Here is a 21,493-nt window from a genome sequence, read left to right on the forward strand (position 1 = left end):
TCAAATTGTTACTGATTGCCAACATTGCAGGAAAATCCTTAAGTTACTGAACAACTAACAAAACAAGAATGAGGTTATATTCCGAAAAAAAAAAATCTGCTATAAAAAATGTGATTGGGAATCAAAACAGAATGGCATCATCTATAACATAGGTTTCAATAGATTGACACCAGTTTCGTTCTCAGTATTTCTGTACAGAACACTGGTTTGAGTATAGTAGTCTCGTCACTTGAATCCAGAAGCTAGAACATTTTCCATTCATATCAATTTCCAGATAGCTACACATGCTGAGCATAGGAGGTTGGAGGAGCCATTTATATGTCTGTCTGTCAGTACCATAAGTACTAAGGGGATAAAAAGTATAAAATACTATGTGAACACAGTGTGTACCTGAGTCATACCTATAGAAAGTGAGAGAGTGGTAATATTACTTATCTAATATCCTCAAATTGGATAATTATTTCAGAGGTTGTTCTCTAGAAATCAGCTTAATGATAAGAAAAGGCTTATAAGTAAGCACATTGATTTTCTCTTTTTATATTTCTATACACATACTCAAAAAACAATAGCTAGCAAAGGCTGAGAACTCACAAGGAACTTCTCTCTTCCAGCATTTTTACATTGCATGAGGTGTTTTAGAATCTATTTTCAAACTTTTTTAAACATCACTCTTGAAATTATCTTTATATAATGAATTTAGCCATTGATAATGGATAAAGTAAGAAAGGTAAAACGAAGCCTTCTCTAAATTATCCCTACATCCTCTAAAGCTGAGAGTAAGATTAAAGATTTACAAAATTCCTCACTTGGTTAGTCAATGTAAGTTTTATCATTTCACTTGAATAGAGACAAAAACCTTTCTATCTTTTGTAGAAGTCTAACAGTAGTACTTGTTTAAACTTCTTAAAGTTATTTCGAAACTGTCTTTCATCCTGCTGAGGTCAAGTCACCTTCTCACATGGGATTACTTTCTATTTCAGGTGTAAGCTTGAAAGTAAAAAAATGGTCTCTGCAGAGAAAGTGAAATAGGCAGTTTTTTTGTTGTTATTCTAAGTGTTCTGTGATGGAAAATTCCAGTTTTACTTATATGACATTTTTGGGAAGAAAATATATTGCCTTTTCATAGCTGAATATTTATAGCTTTAGCTGAGTAATTATCATGTTCTTATTCCTAAGGTATGAAATAATGAATTTCAAGGAAATGGGAAAAGATTATTTTGATTACATCAATGTTGGAAGTTGGGACAATGGAGAATTAAAAATGGACGATGATGAAGTATGGTCCAAGAAAAGCAACATCATCAGATCTGTGTGCAGTGAACCATGTGAGAAAGGCCAGATCAAGGTAAAATGGCATCTATATTTCTTTCATTTCTGTTGTAAAGTCAACGGTGTTAACGATCATTGGCTATTTTCTAAAATTTTAGACACTTATTTTACCTTTCATATTGTAAGCTTCTAATGTCAGAAATTCTCACTCAATCCTTGTGAAATCTTGGGTGCAACTCATAGTAGTCTTAGTAGTTGGTTTGATGGAACCAATTGATGAGTCATATTTGCCCACATCCTTTCTACTTAAGCCTTTAAAGACATGGGTTCCTGGGAATAAAGTGCATAGTCAGAAAAAGCATTCATTCTAATTTAGTTAATAAATATTCAAGACAGTTGAGAAGACTAGTTGGCCTGGGCAGCCTACACTTGAAGACGCCCAGAGAACTCCATAGTGACATTGGTTTGGAATCAGACACCGCAATGGAAAAAGCTGAGACACTGTGAAAGTAAACAGAGATAAAGGAGAAGCCAAAACCTAATAAGACTGAAGAGATAGCAGAAGAGGAAGAAACTCTTTTACCTAAAGCTAAACAAATTAGAAAGAAAGCAGAGCCTTCTGTAGTTGATATGAATTATTCAAAATCAAAAAAAGGCAAAAAAGAAAGAGGAGCCATCTCAAGATGGCATTTCTCCTAAAACCAAAAGTTTGAGAAAGAAAAAGGAGCCCAATAAAAGGAAGCTGTTTCTTCTAAAACCAAAAAACTTACAAAAAATGAGGAGCCTTCTGAGAAAGAAATGCATGCTTCTAAGCCCAAGAAGATGAAGAAAGAAAAGGAAATGAATGGAGAAACTGCAGAGAAAAGCCCTAAACTGAAGAATGGATTTCCTCATTCTGAATCTGACTGTAACCCCAATGAAGGGGCCAATGAATAAAGTAACAGTGAAATAGAGCAGGAGATACCTGTGGAACTAAAAGATGGTGCTTTCTCTAATTTTCACGTATCTGAAGAAACTATTAAGCTTCTCAAAGACCAAGGAGTGACCTTCCTATTTCCTATACAAGCAAAGACATTCCATCGTAGTTACAGTGGGAAGGACTTAATTGCACAGGCACAGGCAGGAACTGGGAAGATAGTCTCCTTTGCCATCCCTTTGATTGAGAAACTTCATGGGGAACTGCAAGACAGGAAGAGAGGTTGTCCCCTTCAGGTACTGGTTCTTGCACCTACAAGACAGTTGGCAAATCAAGTAAGCAAAGACTTCAGTGACATCACAAAAAAGCCGTCAGTGGCTTGTTTTTATGGTGGAACTCCTTGTGGAGGTCAATTTGAACACATGAGGAATGGGATTGATATCCTGGTTGGGACACCAGGTTGTATCAAAGTCCACATACAGAATGGCAAACTAGATCTCACCAAACTGAAGGATGTTGTCCTGGATGAAGTTGACCAGATGTTGGATATGGGATTTGCTGAGCAAGTGAAAGAAATTTTAAGTGTAGCATACAAGAAAGATTCTGAAGACAAACCCCAAACATTGCTTGCTTCTGCAGCTTGCCCTCATTGGGTGTTTAATATTGCCAAGAAATACATGAAATCTACATAGGAACAGGTGGACCTGATTGGTAAAAAGACTCAGAAAACAGCAATAACTGAAGAGCATCTGGCTATTAAGTGCCACCAGACTAAGAGGGCAGCAGTTATGGGGATGTCATCTGAGTATATAGTGGTTATCAAGGATGCACTATCATCTTTTGCAAAACCAAGAAAGAAGCCAAGGAGCTGTCCCAGAATTGGGCTATAAAGCAGGATACCCAGTTATTGCATGGAGACATTCCACAGAAGCAAAGGGAAATCACCCAGAAAGGCTTTAGAAATGGTAGTTTTGGAGTTTTGGTGGCAATCAATGTTGCTGAACACGCATTATACATCCCTGAGGTTGATTTGGTTATACAAAGCTCTCCACCAAAGGATCTAGAGTCCTACATTCATCTACCCGAGTGGGCAGGCAGAGCTGGAAGGACAGGGGTGTGCATCTGCCTTTATCAGCACAAGGAAGAATATCAGTTAGAACAAGTGGAGCAAAAGGCAAGAATTAAGCTCAAACTAAGGTGTTCCTCTGCAACGGGAATAATGAAAGCTTCCAGCAAAGATGCCATCAGGCTTTTGGATTCCGTGCCTCCCACTGCCATTAGACACTTCAAGCAATCAGTGGAGAAGCTGATAGAGAAGAAGAGAGCTGGGGAAACTCTGACAGCAGCACTGACCCGTATCTCAGGTGTCATATTCACAGACCAGCGCTCCTTGATCAACTCAAATGTGGGTTTGTGACCACGATCTTGTGGTGCTTAAGTGAAATGCCAAATATTAGCTATGCATGGAAAGAACTTAAAGAGCAGCTGGGTGAGAAGACTGATTCCAAAGTGAAGAGAATGGTTTTTCTCAAAGGAAAGCTGGGTACCTACCGCATCCGTAACAGCAATACAGGAGAAATGTCACGATTCACGACACTGGCAGCGCTCGGTGGCCACAAAGCAACCAGAGCTGGAAGGACCACAGGAAGGATATGGAGGTTCCAGGTGCTAGCGGGACAGAAACAGAAGATTCAGAGGACAACGGGAAGGCAATAGAGGCCTGAGAGGACAGTAATCGAGATATGGCAATGAAAGTAACAGATCCCAAAACAAAGGCCTGAAGTGGAGTTTCAGTAAAGCATTTGGTCAATAATTAAAAATAAAAGATTTATGTAGCAAAAAGAGAATGATGTTTGGCCATATAGAACCGACCGTTATTCTTTGTCCAAAGTTAGAACACATTATGCTTTCTTTTGACCATTTGCTGAGTCCTTGTCTCTTTCAGACCCAGACAAGCTTCATCTGATCATTATCATTTATAACTTTATTGCTACTTCTTCTTCAGTTTTTCCTTTTGAAAGGTGTATAAATTCATTACATTTTTATTCTAATGCATTATCTATAGATTAAAAGATAAACTCAAGCATGTATCTGGCTATACTTTGTGAGTTCACCTGTCTTTATACTCAGTATCCCGTAATAGTGTCCTTTCCTAAAATAAATGCCCTAAGGGAGTGTAATAGTCTCTGAAGGACCACTTTGACCCTTTGGAAGTTAAGGTTTCCTCAGCCAACTGCCAGACAGTTTCTCATGTGGTCCTATTATTTGTCAACTGAGACTTAATACTGAGCAATGTGTTGAAACAAGATTTCAAACTTAGCTGAGTTGTAATACAGTCTATACCAGCATATGCTCTAGATTTGGAAGATATAGAATGTTGATATAGATTACCTATACTTATATACATTTTGATATATTTTTAGCTTCTCATTATGATGTGATTCATGCTTCAGTGAATTCTTCACAGAGATTATACATAAAAGTATATTTTAATAGAAATCCAGGGTCTTTAGAAAATTTCAGTATAAGGTGGCTCCATAGCTTTCTTTGTAAGAATGCTGGATAAATAGTTCTTAAATTATAATGCACTAGGAAGAATAACATTATTTACCAAGAAGGACTTAAGGGAGTAGGAGTCACAAATTTGCATTACTGAAGAGTATGTTAAAAACAACAACAACAAAAAAATCACTGGAAATAATCAAATGCAGAAAGGTAATAAATTCATAACTGGAGAGCAAAGAGAAGAACAAGTATGATTTGCATGATAAAGCACTGTTTTAATGGTGAAACTTCACAGATAACTAATATTTCCAGAGGTTACCTTCAAGTGGGCAAGCTGGGTTTTTAGGTAGTCAGTGGCCTAGTTCCTAAAGTCACAGTATAGCATCTGTTTGTTAAACTGAATCTCAGTTGAAAGTTTGTTTTAGCTGCTTGGAGATTTCCTTTTAAGACACACTGTATGTGGTTAAGTTGTTTTGAAGGAATGGAAGAACTTGATGTAGCCCCTGGCCAGCTAACTATGCTTGATTTCTCAGACATTATTTCTCTGGGAAACATTCTACATAGCACAGGAACTTCAGAGTGGCATTTTCTTCTCACCTTAATTTCCAGAGATTCTTTCTGTACTGGGAATCCTGGAACATACTAAGCTAGGAAATTTAAAGCCATGTGGTCTGTCTTGTTTTGATTTACTTACTGTGAACACCAAGAATATTTCTAGGCCCTGGTTTTTCTTGCTTAACGCAATGTTTACCTCTAACTGCCCCTCATTTGATCACCATGTACTAGGGGCTCTGATAGCCAGTTCAGCTCCTAATCCTTTTTCAATTTGAATTTCAGTTCCGTCCTTGAATCCTAACTAGATGTTTCTAGCCCTCTGGTCTCAGAATTCTTCTGGCTTTTATTCCTTGATCTACTTACCAGTGTTATCACTTTACCCTTATTCCTCATGGCTTCCCATCAAACCCTAGGTATTAGGTGAGAGTTTAATTTATTAGATTCTGGTTTTGCCCAAATACTGGGCATGCTTTAATAACAATCAAAGCATTTCATTATTTAGGTAGGCATGGGTACCTTATCAAGCTAATTAAAAGGATATGGTACCCATCCTTTAGAAAAGAACAGCTAAAACCTTGTTGTGGATTATGGATTTAGAGTAAACAAAAATAATCAGGCATAAATTAAGAGTAGGAGGGAAGATTAATAGAAATTAATAGTTAACATTGAAGAGGCAAAAATAAATGAGACATCCTCTATTATCAGAAGATTTACAGTATAAGTGAGGAAAAATATGGACACTGAGAAGCATCATCAGGTAAAATGTTTGTACAAAAAGGAGAGATTTCTTCTGAATAAAATGTCACATTGGACCATAAAAAATGAGTATGATTTCAGGGAGAAAACATTTACATAGAACAATAAAAGAAAAGAGACAAGTCAATTGAAGATTGTCTAGAAACAAGTGAATAATCTAGTGTGCATTTTTCTAAATGGTTACTATAAAAGAGACAGTTGAAATAAGTCGAACCCAGATTTCTGGAGAGTTTTTAACATCATATTAAATACATTGCACTTAATTTTCATTAAACAGGAGTCAGAGAATTCTGACCAAGGTGTTGGCATAAGTTGAGTTGTGGTAAGGAAGATGAATAGAGTTATAACACAAGAAAGAAGAGACAAGTTAGAAGGATGCTGTGATAGTTGGAACAAGGCCATGAATTAGGGAAGAAACAGTGAAAATGAAAAGGGGCCAGAAGACATATATGGAGAAAACATGACAGACATTAATTCAATGAGGCTGACTACCAATTTGATGTCAAGTTGCACAAGAGAAGTCAACACAATCAACTTCAATTCTAAGTGTTAGTAACTAAAAGGTGGCATTGCCAGGAATAGAAAAATGGGTATGGATTTAGACAAAAGGTAATGGGTTAGTTTGGAGGAATGTTGGTTTAAGTATACCCATCCAGTGATTACAAGTCTGGTCTACAGCAATGAAAAATAAGGCTAACAATACAGATTTAGGAACTGATTGAATGAAGTTAAAGTTGAAGCTATTAGAATACATAAAATTGCAGAACTTAAAAATGTAAATAAAAAATAAATATGGACCAAGAATATACCTAGGAGAATCTGCTTTCAAAGTGTAAAAAAGGAAGAAGAGGTAGAGGCTGAGCAGCAACACGTGCAGAGAGAGACAAACAGAGAGCACGCTGTCATATAAGATGGTAGCACAAGAGAAAGGTCAAAGAAGAGGAACAATGAAAGACAGACATGAAAACTGAGGGTTTGCCCTTCATCTGGGCCTGCCAGGTTGAACAGAATATAATGGCAATTGATCAAGATAAATAGATAAACAAAATGTAGTATATCTACATAATAGTATACTACTTAACCATAAAAAGGAACGAAATCCTGTCATTCACAGCAACATGGATGGAACTGGAGAACAACATGGGTGGAACTGGAGAACATGGATGCTAAGTAGTAAGCCAGGGACAGAAAATTAAATGTCACATGTTCTCACTTACATATGCAAGATATAAAATGTTGATTTCACAGAAGTATAAATGAGAACAGAGAATACTACAGGGTGGGAAGGTAAAGAGAGAGAAGGATAGGGAGAGCTTTGTTAAAGGAAGCAAAATTACAGCTAAGTAGGTGCAATAAATTCTAGTGTTCTTTAGCATGGTAGGATGAATATAGTTAACAGTAATCTATAGTTTCAGATAGCTAGAAGGAGGATACTGAACATTCCTAACATAAATAATAATTTTTTTACGTGATGGCTATGCTAATTACCCTGATCACTATTCATTACATGTATTAAAACATCACTATGTACCCCATAAATATGTATTATTATTATGTGTCAATTGAAAAAAAAGTGTAAGAAAAAGAAGTATGTGGTGAAAACTATGTAAGGGATAATTCAGTAATGCGAGGACATTAAAAAAAATTACCCTTATGCTAAAGAAGATCTGACCACACCTACAGGAAATAAAAATTCAACAAAGGAAGAGAAGACAAAGATGTAATAAAAGCAGGGAGAGGGCAGCATTGGTGTGCAATGCCGTAGGGAAAAATGACATCAAAATAATTTACTTGCTCATCAAACAGTTCTTGAATGACTACTATACCACATTTCAGGTAGTGTATTCCCAGAGCTGTTAGAGTTGATCTTTTCAATCAACCTTACCTTCACTCTGTTTAGAAGACATTTCATATGTTTGTTCATCTGTGATTAAGACTGAAACTGTAATATTTTAGTACTGATAGCAAGGCCCCCAAAGGGTAGGTCTGAAAATCTGGAAACCGTAAGACCAGAAAAAAGAAAGATAAAGTAAATGAAGATAAAAATAAATGTATTAATATCTGACAAATGTCTCAAAACATAAAGTATCTGAAATTTTCTGTATGTCTTATTAGGGTATACAGCAAGAGCTGGTAAACTATGGCCTACAGACTAAATCTGACCTACTGTCTGTTTCTGTAAATAAAGTTTTATTAAAATAGAGCCAGACTCATTTGTTTATTGTCCATGGCTACTTTCCTGCTATAGTGGCAGAGTTGGCTAACTGAGTTGCTGAGTTTCAATAGAGACTATATGGCCCAAAGCCTAAATATTTATTATTTGGTCTTTTGCACAAAAAAATGTTGGCTAACACTTGTTGTATCAAGACAAAAGAGGTTTGGATCTTGGCCAATTATCTTGCAGTTAAACTTTTTATGTGAGAGGTTTAAATTCATGTGCAATTATTTATATACCCACCCAGAATATCAATATTCATAATTTCCGGTGCTTCCTGTAGAAAGATTACACAGTGCAAATTACCATATAATTTTTGTTCATTTTTTATCCTTTACAGCAATACCTTTTGAAATGTAACTTCCAAATGCTGACTGACTGATTTGAGAGATTTTATATATACTTTTCTACTCTATTCTACAGGGAATAATTTATGAAACAGAAGAATTTCATTCCCTATTATTATATTTTAATTGATTATTTTGTAATAATATTTGTTTAGTCCTTTTTTAAAAATCCCAAACTCCATTGTCCTAACCCAATATCATTTTCACTCTGTTAAATATACAATTTGTAAGATTTTCTTAATATAGTTTAAGGTTGTAACTAAGCAATTTCATTCATAATCTCAACATCTCATGGCACTGTTCAGAATTTGTAAAGTTCGTTTCCATGAAAGGATTTAGTCTAGTAAAGGTTCAGATATGTTATATATTGTTATTCATAAAGAAAGCACTGCTGGGCAATGGCTCATGAGTACAATCCCAGCATTTTGGGAGGCTGAAGTGGGAGAATCCCTTGAGCTCAGGAGTTCAATATCAGCCTAGGCAACTTAGTGAGAGCCCATCTCTACAAAAAAAAAAAAAAAAAAAAAAAAAAAAAAAAAGAAACAAAAATAACTGGGCATGGTGGCACACATCTGTAGTCCCAGCTGCTTAGAAAATTGAGGAGGGAGATTCTCTTGAGCTGGGGAAGTCAAGGCTTCAGTGAGCCAAGATGGTGCCACTGCACTCCAGCCTGGGAGCCTGGGCAACAAAGCAAGATTCTGTCTCAAAAAATTAAATAAAAAAGAAAGCACCACTACTTCCAAGATGTTAAATTGCCATGAAAGAGAATTGTCACTACCTTGTGTTCAAAAGAAATGTGAAACAGAGCATAAAATGTGAAAACATAAAACAAATAAGTTCTAAATAATCAGAGGACGCCACATTAAGTTGTCACTATTGATTCAAAAGGAGACTGTAATATTGGAATCTTTCTTGGAAAAGGGTATGAACTTATTTTAATAAAAACCTGAAATTCACAAACCAATGAAAACTGAACCACAAGAAGTTAATATATTTCTAGTGGAGGGAAATGCAGCTGCTTTTATTTGCCACTTCCTGCTAAGTCTGAAAGAGACTTCTTCAGCTTTGCAGTATGCCTGTTTGCATTACAAAATCTAATAATTGTTCAAGGATAGTTTGCCGAGTGTGGTATACCTTGAGAAAGAAATTCTTCATTTCTATCTATGGGCATATGTGCATATTATTAAGGAAATGGGTAACATTATTACAGTGTTTTACACTTTACAAATCACTGTGATGTTTTATTTAATCCTAAGAAAATCCTATAAGGTAGATATTATTATGGTAAAAGCAACGGGTACAGTTAAAAGAAACTGCACAATAGCTAAAGGACTGTTCAAGTCTACACAACTACTTAGTGGCTATAAGTAAGACTAGAACCCTGCTGTCACTTGATTCCCAAGCCAGTACTCTTTCCCCTGCCTCCTTCAAAATATCACACAGTCTATCTTCCAATAAGACTCAATATTTATAAGCATGAACCTTTGTAATCCAACATACATTGTTTGGTCCCTCATTTACCCTAACATGCTATGTGAGTTAACTATACCTTAGTTTTCTCCCCCAAGAAAATGCATAAAATAAACCAGCTACTTCATACAGAGCCTTTCTAGTGTTTTAATGGGATAACAGTATATGACATGTACTAAAGAGCCTGGAAATAGTTGAAATTATTATGAAGAATACTTTAATCAGGTCTAAGGAACAATTTTGCCTCACTTATTTAGTTGCTTTAGGGAAAAGATATTTCAGGCCCTTTTGCCATTATTCCCTCCTTGTATTGTTGTAGTTTTAAGAATCAGTACAAGAAATACTACAAAATGTAAAAAAAACAGTTGCCAGCTTACAATTATATTTGGCTATATGTATCTAGCTGATGTAATCATCAAAGGACATTACTAGAGTCAGTATCTAAGACTAGGAATATCAAGTGTAATCATTACTATGTCTGGTTATTGCTGAGTATTAATCACAGTTTTAATTATTTAAAAGAACATTTAATGAATGCTGTCTATTCCACAGAGGCTTTTCATGCACCAATGGTAGGGGAGAAAAGGTACATCTATATTGAAAGAATAATGTCTGTGACTCTTTCAACTGTTAAATTACTTCAATTATTTTCTATTACCCTAAAATATCAGATAGATTAAGAGGTATATAATAGTCTCGATGACCTCATCTACCTTCAAACAAAAGAAAGCTACTGGAATAGGAAAGAATGGGCTGAATTATTGAACCAGATTTTTGGTAGAAAGAGATCAAGATATATTCTCCAGAAAAAAACCTTCATCTTTGCCTTGTTCTACCCAATACAAATTCCTAATTATTTTTATCAACATGGATAAATTTTAGAACATTAGGAAATATACAGTGTTTTTTACTCACAATTATTCAACTAATGGAGGGAAGGAAGCCTTGCTAAATCCAGAAAGCAGAAGTTCTTAACTTGAGGAAAGGAGAAGCAGATCAGATCCTGGGTCAAATTCAGTTATGTGTATGTACATCTGAGCATAAGCATAGCTACTTAATTAAATACAGGTATCCGAGGTTAATTATCCAAAGACTTGCATTTAATTTAATTCCTTACCCTGCCATCAACTAACTTTATGATATTGGACTCATTGTTTAAACTCAGCCTCAGTTTAGTTAAAAATTAAGAATACTAAAAATTATACTGATAATCTGATAGAATTTAAAATAATATAAGCAAAAGCCCTTTCTGCTTTGTGAAACAGCATATTGGAATATGGAATCGTTGGATTTTTATCTATGCAAAAAAAATTAATCTAAATTTCAAATATTTGTCTTAGGTGATCCGAAAGGGAGAAGTCAGCTGTTGTTGGACCTGTACACCTTGTAAGGAGAATGAGTATGTCTTTGATGAGTACACCTGCAAGGCATGCCAGCTGGGGTCTTGGCCCACTGATGATCTCACAGGTAATCTATCACAATCTCACACATGTAAATTAACTGAAAGAAGACACAGGCATGGGAGAGGGGGTCACATCTCCATGTGTTACTTATCTTGGGAAGTCTTATTTATGAAACAAAGAATTTCTTTGTGAACACAAGCCTTCCCAAAGTGTGAGCTACTTATTAAAATCTTCAAATCTCCAGGAGAGATCTGCCTATATTCCCGTCCTCATTCCAAAAGGACAACAGAATTCCTAGCTTGTCTACTGGGCATTCTTCCTTCATCCCCAGGACATTCTCAGAAGTTCCTCAGTAGGCTCCCACTTAAGTGTGTCATTTTCGGGGAAGAGAAAGAAACTTTAGCCAGGAAGTGTTGAAAGTATGTCATGACATGTCCAAGAACAAAAAAAGGAGCACTGAACTGGGCAGAATGTCATCTAAAGTTCTTTGCTTCTCTTAATTGTTTTTATTAATTGAAATCAGGAGGCTCCAACTAGTAAGTTTTCAAGTATTTTTGGCCCAGGGCAAGACTTGATTTTACTTTATTTTTTGTTTTGTTTTGGTTCTTTGTGCCAAAAGATGTTAAAGAATATGCCATTTTTTTTTCCAGTTTATATTTCATAGTCCTTTCTCATTTTTACAATATAAAAACAGAATATGATAACTTTCATACTGTCTTTGAACTTTTCTTCAATAAATATTTATTAAATGCATTCATGCTTATTTGCCTACCACTAAAATAAAAATATAAAAACACTACCTCTATTTTAATGAGTTTACAGATTAATAAAGAAGGCAGTAAGTTAAAATATGATAATATAATAGATTTATAGACACAGGAGCCTGAAGAGAGCACCCATGAGCTGAGTCTGCAGGAGAAAGAGGAAAAAAGCCTTGCAGGCAGAGGGCACACCATGTGGTATGTCAGGTTGTCTAGTGGTTTTAGAATTTAGATGGATTTAGCACAAAATTTCTAGAAGCTAGATCATAAGGTCATCAGTATTAGATTCCATCTCTCCCAAGACAAATGATTTTATTCATAGTAGTTGTATTCACTTATTTCAAAAGTCTGGTTACAAAAAAATCCATGATCCTGGGTCTTTCAAGACAGCTCACTTTTTTGTAATGATTGATATGTATACAGAAGACTTTTCCTTCTCTTTAAAAAAATTGATTTCATAAAACACCAAAGGGCCTTGTGATAGCAATTTGAATCCTATTTTCACCATTAGACTATGAGCTTTCTGATGCTCTTATTCATCCCGTTTTCCCCAGAGCTGACTCAGTGCTAAACACAAAGCCTTCAATAAATTTTGTTGAATAGACGAACTACAGTGTGCCTATGTGCACACACACAGTAAAAATGTCAAAAAGAAAAAAAATACTATGAGTGGTTTACTTGAAGGAGGATGAGGCACAGAATTGCTGATCTTTTCTTCATTCTATTCCTTTACCTGTTTTTCTAATTTCCAACTGGATTATTGTGAAAATGAAAAGTTGTCTTGCATCATGAACTAACTTGCATGGCTAAACACCTTGAGAATGAATATACAGATGTAACTTTTTGCCCCATGCTTTGTAAGTTTATGCTACTGGGAATGAACACAATCTGTTCTTTCATTATTTCAATGGATAAATATTTTATTATTACTATTTCAATTATAATGTTAGATACTAGAGAAAATGAAGTGAAAAAATGGCCATGGTTCCTGTGTCAGTTGTTCTCTATATGCACATGGCTGGCCAGCTATTTGTTCGCTAATGGGCTATTTGTGTACCTCACAGACAAAGTGCATATCATGTCAAACAATAGGAATAAAAAAATATAAATATTAGAGAGGTCATAATTTAAATTTGTGGCGATAAAATTTCCCTCTGAAGAATAAAAATTAGCTGAGACCTAAATAATAAATATAAAAATTTAGCCAATAATGACTAAGAAGAGATTTGTCTGGGGAAACAGCACATGTGAATGTCTCTATATGGGTAAGCAGGTAGGAAAATGGTGTCAGAAGAGGTAAAAGATACAAAAAATGTAGCAGGGGCAAGAACCTATGCAGCTTAGGGGAACATGTTCAGGATTTGAATGTTTTATTATATAGACAATGAGACATCACTGCAGGATTTTAATATAAGAAAAAATACATGATTATAAGTATATTTTTAAATTGAAACATGAGTTGATGCTCACTTTACAAAAAAAAAAAGTTAAGAAGGTACTCGAAAGAGGAAGTAGCTCTTTCAGAATTATTAACATCATAAGCTAAGGAAGACTAATAGGCTATCAGTCTCCTCATATAAAAGGTGCACACATATTTATATACTCTGTGTTATCTCAAAGATGTCCTATCTATAATATAAACATAAACCCAAACCTTTGCACTGTGAATTCCATCTTATCCCTCTTGCCAATCAACTTTCTTGAGTAACAAATCTTTCTTTTATCTTCCTTGCTCTTGATTTATCAAAGCAATTTGCCTCCCGCCCTTACCATGCTATCAGAAATATTTTAGCAGAAGATATCTGTGGCCGCCACCTGGCCAAACTAATAGCCCCTGTCAGTCCTTACTTTACAAACATTTCTGCACAATGTAATGAGCTTGATACTGAAGCCTCCTGAAGTCTTCTCCTCTGCCAGCCATGTAACACAGGTTTCTCCTATCTACGTAAACACCACTTCTGGGTGTTTTTGTTGTTGTTGCTGTTGCCTCTTCCACGTAGTCCAGATCATTAAAAATGGATGTTTTCCAGGGTTCCATCACTAGCTCATTGTGCTTTTCCCTTTACACAATCTCTCCAGGTGATGTCATCTACTTTGATGGTTTTAATTATTACCTGCATGCTGTGGATTCCCAGTTGTAGAGCACAGCCTGTATTCTTTTCCTCAGTTTGAGGATCATGAATCTAACTACTTGCAAGATATCTCCACTTGGTTAGTCCTCACTTATTTCAGTCCAGTATACCCAAACCTCGTCATTTCACCATTGTGCCTAATTAACGATAAACCTGCTTTTCCATTCTCTGGGTGGATATGGCCACCCAAATCCAGTCTCTTATCAACCCTAATGGTTTGAATTGCCAACTCTTCCTAACCACTTTCCGTCCTCTCCTAGTACAACTCTTCACTCAATAAGGTTCTCATCATCTCATATTGCAGTAACATCCCAATTTATTCCCTTGCCCCTTAGATTTATGCCACATGCCTCTAAATCCACTTTTCATCTTGCTATTTTTTAGAGAGAATTCAGATTATTTTATGACAAGAATTACACTGTTTATTATTTTGAGACAATTGTTGCAGACATAAATATTTAAAATTTTCCAAGCCAGGTACTTTTAACATTTTTTTTTAATTGGAAAGAACCAATAACTTGGATCATAGCTCACACAAAATTCCAAATTAAAGTGGACCCCATTGTCCCCCTATATTATGCAAACAATGCTTTGTATATCACTTCTTTAAAACACTAAAGGAGACAGCAAGCTGAAACTTTTTTCAAAGCACACAAGAAATAATGTCATCACATTACTTGAAGAAGGTGCTGAGGGGAGAAATTGATCTTGCTATTGAATAATGTATTCTAAATACAGATATGTCTTTTTATTTCCTTGCTCATATAGGAGAAAGTAATTATCTTTTCTTCCCAGCTTAGGTTTGTGGCTGAAGTCCTTATAGCAAGACACAAACTAGTAAGAGAAAAGCATATACATTTATTTAATGTAAGTTTTACATAGGGAAAGGAAAACACAAAAAATAGGAAAACTTGTGCATTTTTATGCTAGGTTTGACAGAGAAGTAGTAAGTCATAAAGAAGCATGATTAGATGAAAAAGCATGATCTAAGGATAGTTAGCTGGGGAGAACTCAACTACCCTGTTTGTTTAGATTGCTGTCAGTTACCTTGTGTTTTTAGAGATATACAGATGTTCACTTCCTCTGGGTACAGAGAGAGCACCTGTCAAATGAGTTTTATGACCTGCTTTCGGGGACGAACAGTGAGGGGAAGGTAAGAGTTATCTTCCTGCTTCTACTGTGTTCTCAAATGCCAAGGTGCTGTATTTTGGGGTAGTGTGTCCTGAACTCCATTACTCAAAACTTACCACTGGTTTTATATCTATATAATACACTCCAAGCTTTTCAACATAGCATACAAAATGTCCTGTCTTAACCACATGCTTATGATCTTTCTAGTTTCAATCACAACTTTCCATCTTTCATTTTACATTCTATTATGAAAGACTGCTCATAATTCTCATCCACACATAATGCTGTTTTATTCCTCCCTGTAAGTACATATATATATTGTCTTCTATGCCTGGAATGTGCTTACCCCTCTTTCTTTACTTGAGTAACTCCCACTTATTCTCCCTTACTCTGCTCAGGTGTTACCTTCTCTGTGAAGCCTCCTTTGATAGACTACAAAGTTTCCATTTCTGTATTTACAAAACAAATTCTGCTTCCCTCTTTAAATCATTTTTCAAACTAGATTTTAAAGACCTGTATACATATCGGCTGCTCCTACGGAAATGTTAGTTTCTCATGAACAGAGCTGTCTTTTAAACATATTTGTAATCTCAGCACCTAATACAATGCCTGACATAGAGTAAGCTTTTAGTAAGTATGTGTCAACCTCCAGTAAAATGATGGAGAGTGTTACAGATGAAGATTAAAGTAGGTATTAAGGCCAGCTTGTGGGGAAAGCCTTTAATTAATGAGTTCAGAATTTATCCTATAGATAGCATGGGGCCAAAGTAGGTTTTCACACAGAAAAATAAAATGATTCTCTGGCTAGGTGCATATACGTGAGTGGGTGTATGTGTGTGGGAGGTCTAGGTGGAGAACAAATCTCAAACCTAGAAAAGTCTTTGCATTGATATCATGTGAAGTTTAACCTCTAACTGGAGTCTACAGCACTTTTTCAAAGAGCCCATTGCTGTGTGCAAGCTCACCTCAGTGACTCTGATTCAAAGTAACCTATCACTCAGAATTGCTAGTTACAAGAATGTTCTGATGGCTTCAGCTATTCCAAAGCCTGCCACAGAAAGGCTTGGGGCTAGCTTTAGGAAATACTGCAAGCCTTTCTTCTATACACTTGGCTTATAGTTATCTTACTTCAACCTATGATGTGACAGCTCAAGTCACCTTTGGGTCAGTGCCTCCGTTGTGATAATAACCAGTACATATATAATGCTTTCTACATGACAGCAACTGTTTGATGCATCTTGGAAATGTTATCTCATTTTATTCCAACACAACCTTGCAAGATTATTAGCATGGCTAAGAGATCTGAGCTGACCTGGAATTAAACAATTGTTCAGAAAACAAGTTACATGGGGAGCAGGGGAAGATGGCACGGTAGGAGCAACTCAGGATTGCAGCTCTCAGTGAAGGCACAGAGGGTGAGTGCAAGCCGCATTTCCAGAGGGATCATTGTTGCCCACAGAACGGGGAAATTCCCAGGTGTAGGAGAGACACAGGATGCCAGCGCAGCTGTTTCAGCTGGCGCAGCCGTTTTGGCCGATGCCACAGCACAGCGGCACTCCGCACAAAATGCACTATTCTGGGTGCCCTGTTAAACTGGCAATTTGAAATTTGGGAGGGCAAATTAGCATATCCATCTGATTAAATGGGACTTGGACAGTGAGCTGGGCCAGGAGATTCCCAGGAAGCAACATTTGAGATGGTGCAGTGGGTCGCTGCATGAGAAATCACACAGATCCTGGTGCCCTATCTGCAGATGACTGAAACACCTGGGAGAGAGTTAACCGTTCAACTTAAAAAAAAGAAACCAGAGGGCTCTGAGGCAGGGAGCCAGGTGATCAGGGTCAGTGGGTCCCACCCCCACAGAGACAAACAAAATGGTGATTTGAAATGCTCAGGGTTGAGAGTTTCACTGCAGGCACAGCTGAACCCAGGATAGTGCAGCTCGGTGGGGGAGGGGTATCCGCCATTACCGAGGCATACCGCCCCTACTGAGGTACACTCCCATTGCTGACGCAGCCTGCCATTGCCAAGGCAACCTGCCATAACAGAGAGAGTCCACCAATACGGAGGCAGGACACCATCACCACAGCTGTTTGAACCACACCCATATAAACAGGACTACAGGGAATTACACTTAGCAGCAGGGCAGAGCCCACCACAACAGGGCAGAGCCCACAACAGCAGGGCAGTGCCCACAGCAACTGGGCGAAGCCCAGAGCAGCAAGGCAGAGCCCATGGCAACAGGGAAGAGCCCACAGCAGCAGGGCAGAGCATCAGCAGGCAAATAGTAACTAGACTGCCTCCTAGCTGGGCAGGACAGTGCAACAGACACTCATAAATAAAGCCCTAACTCCCAGAGACAGAGCATCTGAGGAAAAAAAGGGGTTTTATGAGTTCTGCTGCAGCAGACTTAAACATACCTGCCTAGCAGCTCTGAATGAACAATGGTGCTCACAGGTCAGCACTTGAGCTCCTATAAAGTACAGACCATCTCCTCAAGCAGCTCCCTGACCCATGTATATCCAAAGAGTCACCTCAAAAAGGACTGATCAGACTGACATTGGGTGGGCATCATTCTGGGACAAAGATAGCAGAAGAAGAAACTGGTAGCATGCCTCACTGTTCCGCAGCTGCTACAGGTGTACCCCAAACAAGCAGGGCCTGGAGTGGACCTCAGCAGTCTTACAGCAGAGGGGCTAGACTGTTGGAAGGAAAACTAAGAAACAGAAATAGTTCATCATCAACAATCTGGGCATCCACTCGGAGACCCAATCGAAAAGTCAGCAACTACTCAGATGACAGGTGGATAAATCCACAAAGATGGGAATAAACCCGCGCAAACAGGAGGAAAACACCCGAAACCAGAACACCTCGCCTCCTACAAAGGACCAAAACTCTTCACCAGCAAGGGAATGAAGCTGGACAGAGAATGAGTGTGATGAACTGACAGAATCAGAAATCAGCGGGTGGGTAATGAGAAACTTTTGTGAGCTAAAAGAACATGTTCTAAATCAATGAAAAGAAACTAAGAACCTTGGAAAAATATTTTTAAAAAGATTCGAGGAAATAATAACAAGATTGGACAACTTAGAGAGGAATATGAATGAATTGAAGGAGCTGAAAAACACAACATGAGAACTTCGCAAAGCATGCACAAGTTTCAATAGCTGAATTAACCAAGCAGAAGAAAGGATATCAGAAGTCGAAGATCAACTCAATGAAATAAAACAAGAAACCAAGATTAGAGAAAAAAGCGCAAAAAGGAATGAACAAAGTATCCAAGAAATGTGGGACTATATGAAGAGACCTAATCTACTTTTGATAGGTGTACCAGAATGTGATGAAGAGAAAGAATCCAAGCTGGAAAATACCCTTCAGGATATTATCCAGAAAATTTCTCCAACCTAACAAGGCAGGCCAATATTCAAGTAGGAAATACAGAGAACACCACAAAGATATTCCACAAGAAGAGGAACCACAAGGCACATAATTGTCAGATTCAACAGGGTTGAAATGAAGGAGAAAATGCTAAGGGCAGCCAGAGAGAAAGGTTGGGTCACCCACAAAGGGAGGCCCATCAGACTCACAGCAGATCTCTTGGCAGAAACTCTACAAGCCAGAAGAGAGTGGGGGCCAATATTCAACATCCTTAAAGAAAAGAACTTACAACCCAGAATTTCATATCCAGCCAAACTGAGCTTCATAAGTGAAGGAAAAATAAAATCCTTTATGAACAAGCAAGTACTCAGAGATTTTGTCACCACCAGGCCTGCATTACAAGAGCTCCTGAAAGAGGCACTACACAGAGAAAGGAACAACCAGTACCAGCCATTCCAAAAACATACCAAATGAGCATCAACAAAATGAAGAATCTGCATCAACTAACGGGCAAAACAGCCAGCTAGCATCAAAATGGCAGTATCAAATTCACACATAACAATATTAACCCTAAATGTAAATGGGCTAAATGCACCAATCAAAAGACATAGACTGGCAAATTGTATAAAAAACCAAAATCCATCGGTGTGCTGTATCCAGGAAACCCATCTCACAGGCAAGGATACACAAAGGCTCAAAATAAAGAGATGAAGTAAGATTTACCAAGCAAATGGAGAGCAAACAAAAGCAGAAGTTGCAATTCTCGTCTCTCTGATAAAACAGACTTTAAAGCAACAAAGATCAAAAGAGACAAAGAAGGTCATCACATAATGGTAAAAGGATCGATAAAACAAGAAGAGCTAACGATCCTAAATATATATGGAACCAATACAGGAGCACCCAGATATATAAGGCACGTTCTTAACGACTTACAAAGAGACTTAGACTCCCACACAATAATAGTGGGAGATTTTAACACTCCACTGTCAATATTAGACAGATCAACCAGACAGAAAATTAACAAGAATATCCAGGGCTTGAACTCAGACCTGAAACAAGCAAACCTGATAGACATTTACAGAATATACATTCCACAGAATATACATTCTTCTCAGCACTGCATCACACCGACTAAAATTAACCACATAATTGGAAGTAAAGCACTCCTCAGCAAATGCAAAACAATGGAAATCATAACAAACAGTCTCTCAGACCATAGTGCAATCAAGTTAGAACTCAGAATTCAGAAACTAACTCAGAACCACACAGCTTCATGGAAACTGAACAACTGGCTCTTGAATGTTGATTGGATAAACAATGAAATGAAGGCAGAAATAAAGAAGTTCTTTGAAACCAATGAGAATGAAGACACAACATACCAGAATCTCTGGGACACATTTAAAGCAGTCTCCAGAGGAAAATATATAGCATTAAGTGCCCATATGAGAAGAGTGGAGAGATCCAAAGTTGACACTCTATTGTCAAAATTGAAAGAGCTAGAGGAGCAAGATCAAAAATACTCAAAACCTTCCAGAAGACAAGAAATAACTAAGATCAGAGCAGAACTGAAGGAGATAGAGACACGAAAAACCCTTCAAAAAATCAATAAATCTAAGAGCTGGTTTTTTGAAAAGATCAACTAAATAGACAGACCACTAGCCAGACTGATAAAAAAGAAAAGAGAAAACAACCAAATAGATGCAATAAAAAACAAAAAAGGGGAAATCACCACAGATTCCACAGAAATCCAAACCATCATCAGAGAATATTACAAACAACCCTATGCACATAAACTAGTAAACGTGGAAGAAATGGATAAATTCCTGACACCTGTGTCCTCCCAAGCCTAAACCAGGAGGAAGCCAAAACTAAGAATAGACCAATAACAAGGTCTGAAGTTGAGGCAGCAATAAAGAGCCTACCACACAAAAAAAGCCCAGGTCCAAATGGGTTCACAGCTGAATTCTACCAGACACACAAAGAGTAGCTGGTCCCATTCCTTCTGAAACTATTCCAAATAATCCAAAAAGAGGGAATCCTTCCCAAATCATTTTATGAGACCAACATCATCCTGATACCAAAACCCGGCAGAGACTCAACAAGAAAAGAAAACTTCAGGCCAATATCCATGATGAACATAGATGCAAAAATCTTCAATAAAATACTGGCAAGCCAATTGCAACAGCACATCAAAAAGCTTATCCATCATGATCAAGTAGGATTCATTTCGGGGATGCAAGGCTGGTTCAACATATGCAAGTCTGTAAACATAATTCACCACATAAACAGAACCAAAAACAGAAACCACATGATTATCTCAATCGACACAGAGAAGTCCTTTGACAAAATTCAACAGCCCTTTATGCTAAAAACCCTCAATAAACTCGGTATTGATGGAATATATCTCAAAGGAATAAAAGCTATTTATGACAAACCAACAGCTAATATCATACTGAATGGGCAAAAACTGAAAGCATTCCCTTTGAAATCCGGCACTAGACAAGGATTCCCTCTCTCACCACTCCTATTCAATAGACTACTGGAAGTTCTAGCCAGAGCAATCAGGCAAGAAAAAGAAATAAAGGGTATTCAAATAGGAAAGGTGGAAGCCAAATGGTCTCTATTTGCAGATGACATGATGGTATACCTACAAGA

At 37.2% G+C, this 21,493-nt stretch overlaps 1 protein-coding gene and 1 pseudogene across 6 annotated transcripts in view; both read left to right on the forward strand.

Annotated features, from left to right (window-relative positions):
• GRM5 (glutamate metabotropic receptor 5) overlaps positions 1 to 21,493 on the forward strand; it is a 574,635-nt gene that overhangs the window by 464,394 nt on the left and 88,748 nt on the right. For all 6 annotated transcript variants that reach the window (XM_017977702.4, XM_078339980.1, XM_035265279.2 and 3 more), the window contains exons 6-7: positions 1,177 to 1,345; positions 11,374 to 11,500. In XM_017977702.4, coding sequence (XP_017833191.2) covers positions 1,177 to 1,345; positions 11,374 to 11,500 — 296 coding nt within the window. The remainder of the gene's footprint in view (positions 1 to 1,176; positions 1,346 to 11,373; positions 11,501 to 21,493) is intronic.
• Positions 1,533 to 4,126, forward strand: LOC103796135 (nucleolar RNA helicase 2 pseudogene; annotated as a pseudogene).

Source organism: Callithrix jacchus, chromosome 10 (assembly GCF_049354715.1).
Source record: "Callithrix jacchus isolate 240 chromosome 10, calJac240_pri, whole genome shotgun sequence".
Lineage (NCBI taxonomy): Eukaryota > Metazoa > Chordata > Mammalia > Primates > Cebidae > Callithrix > Callithrix jacchus.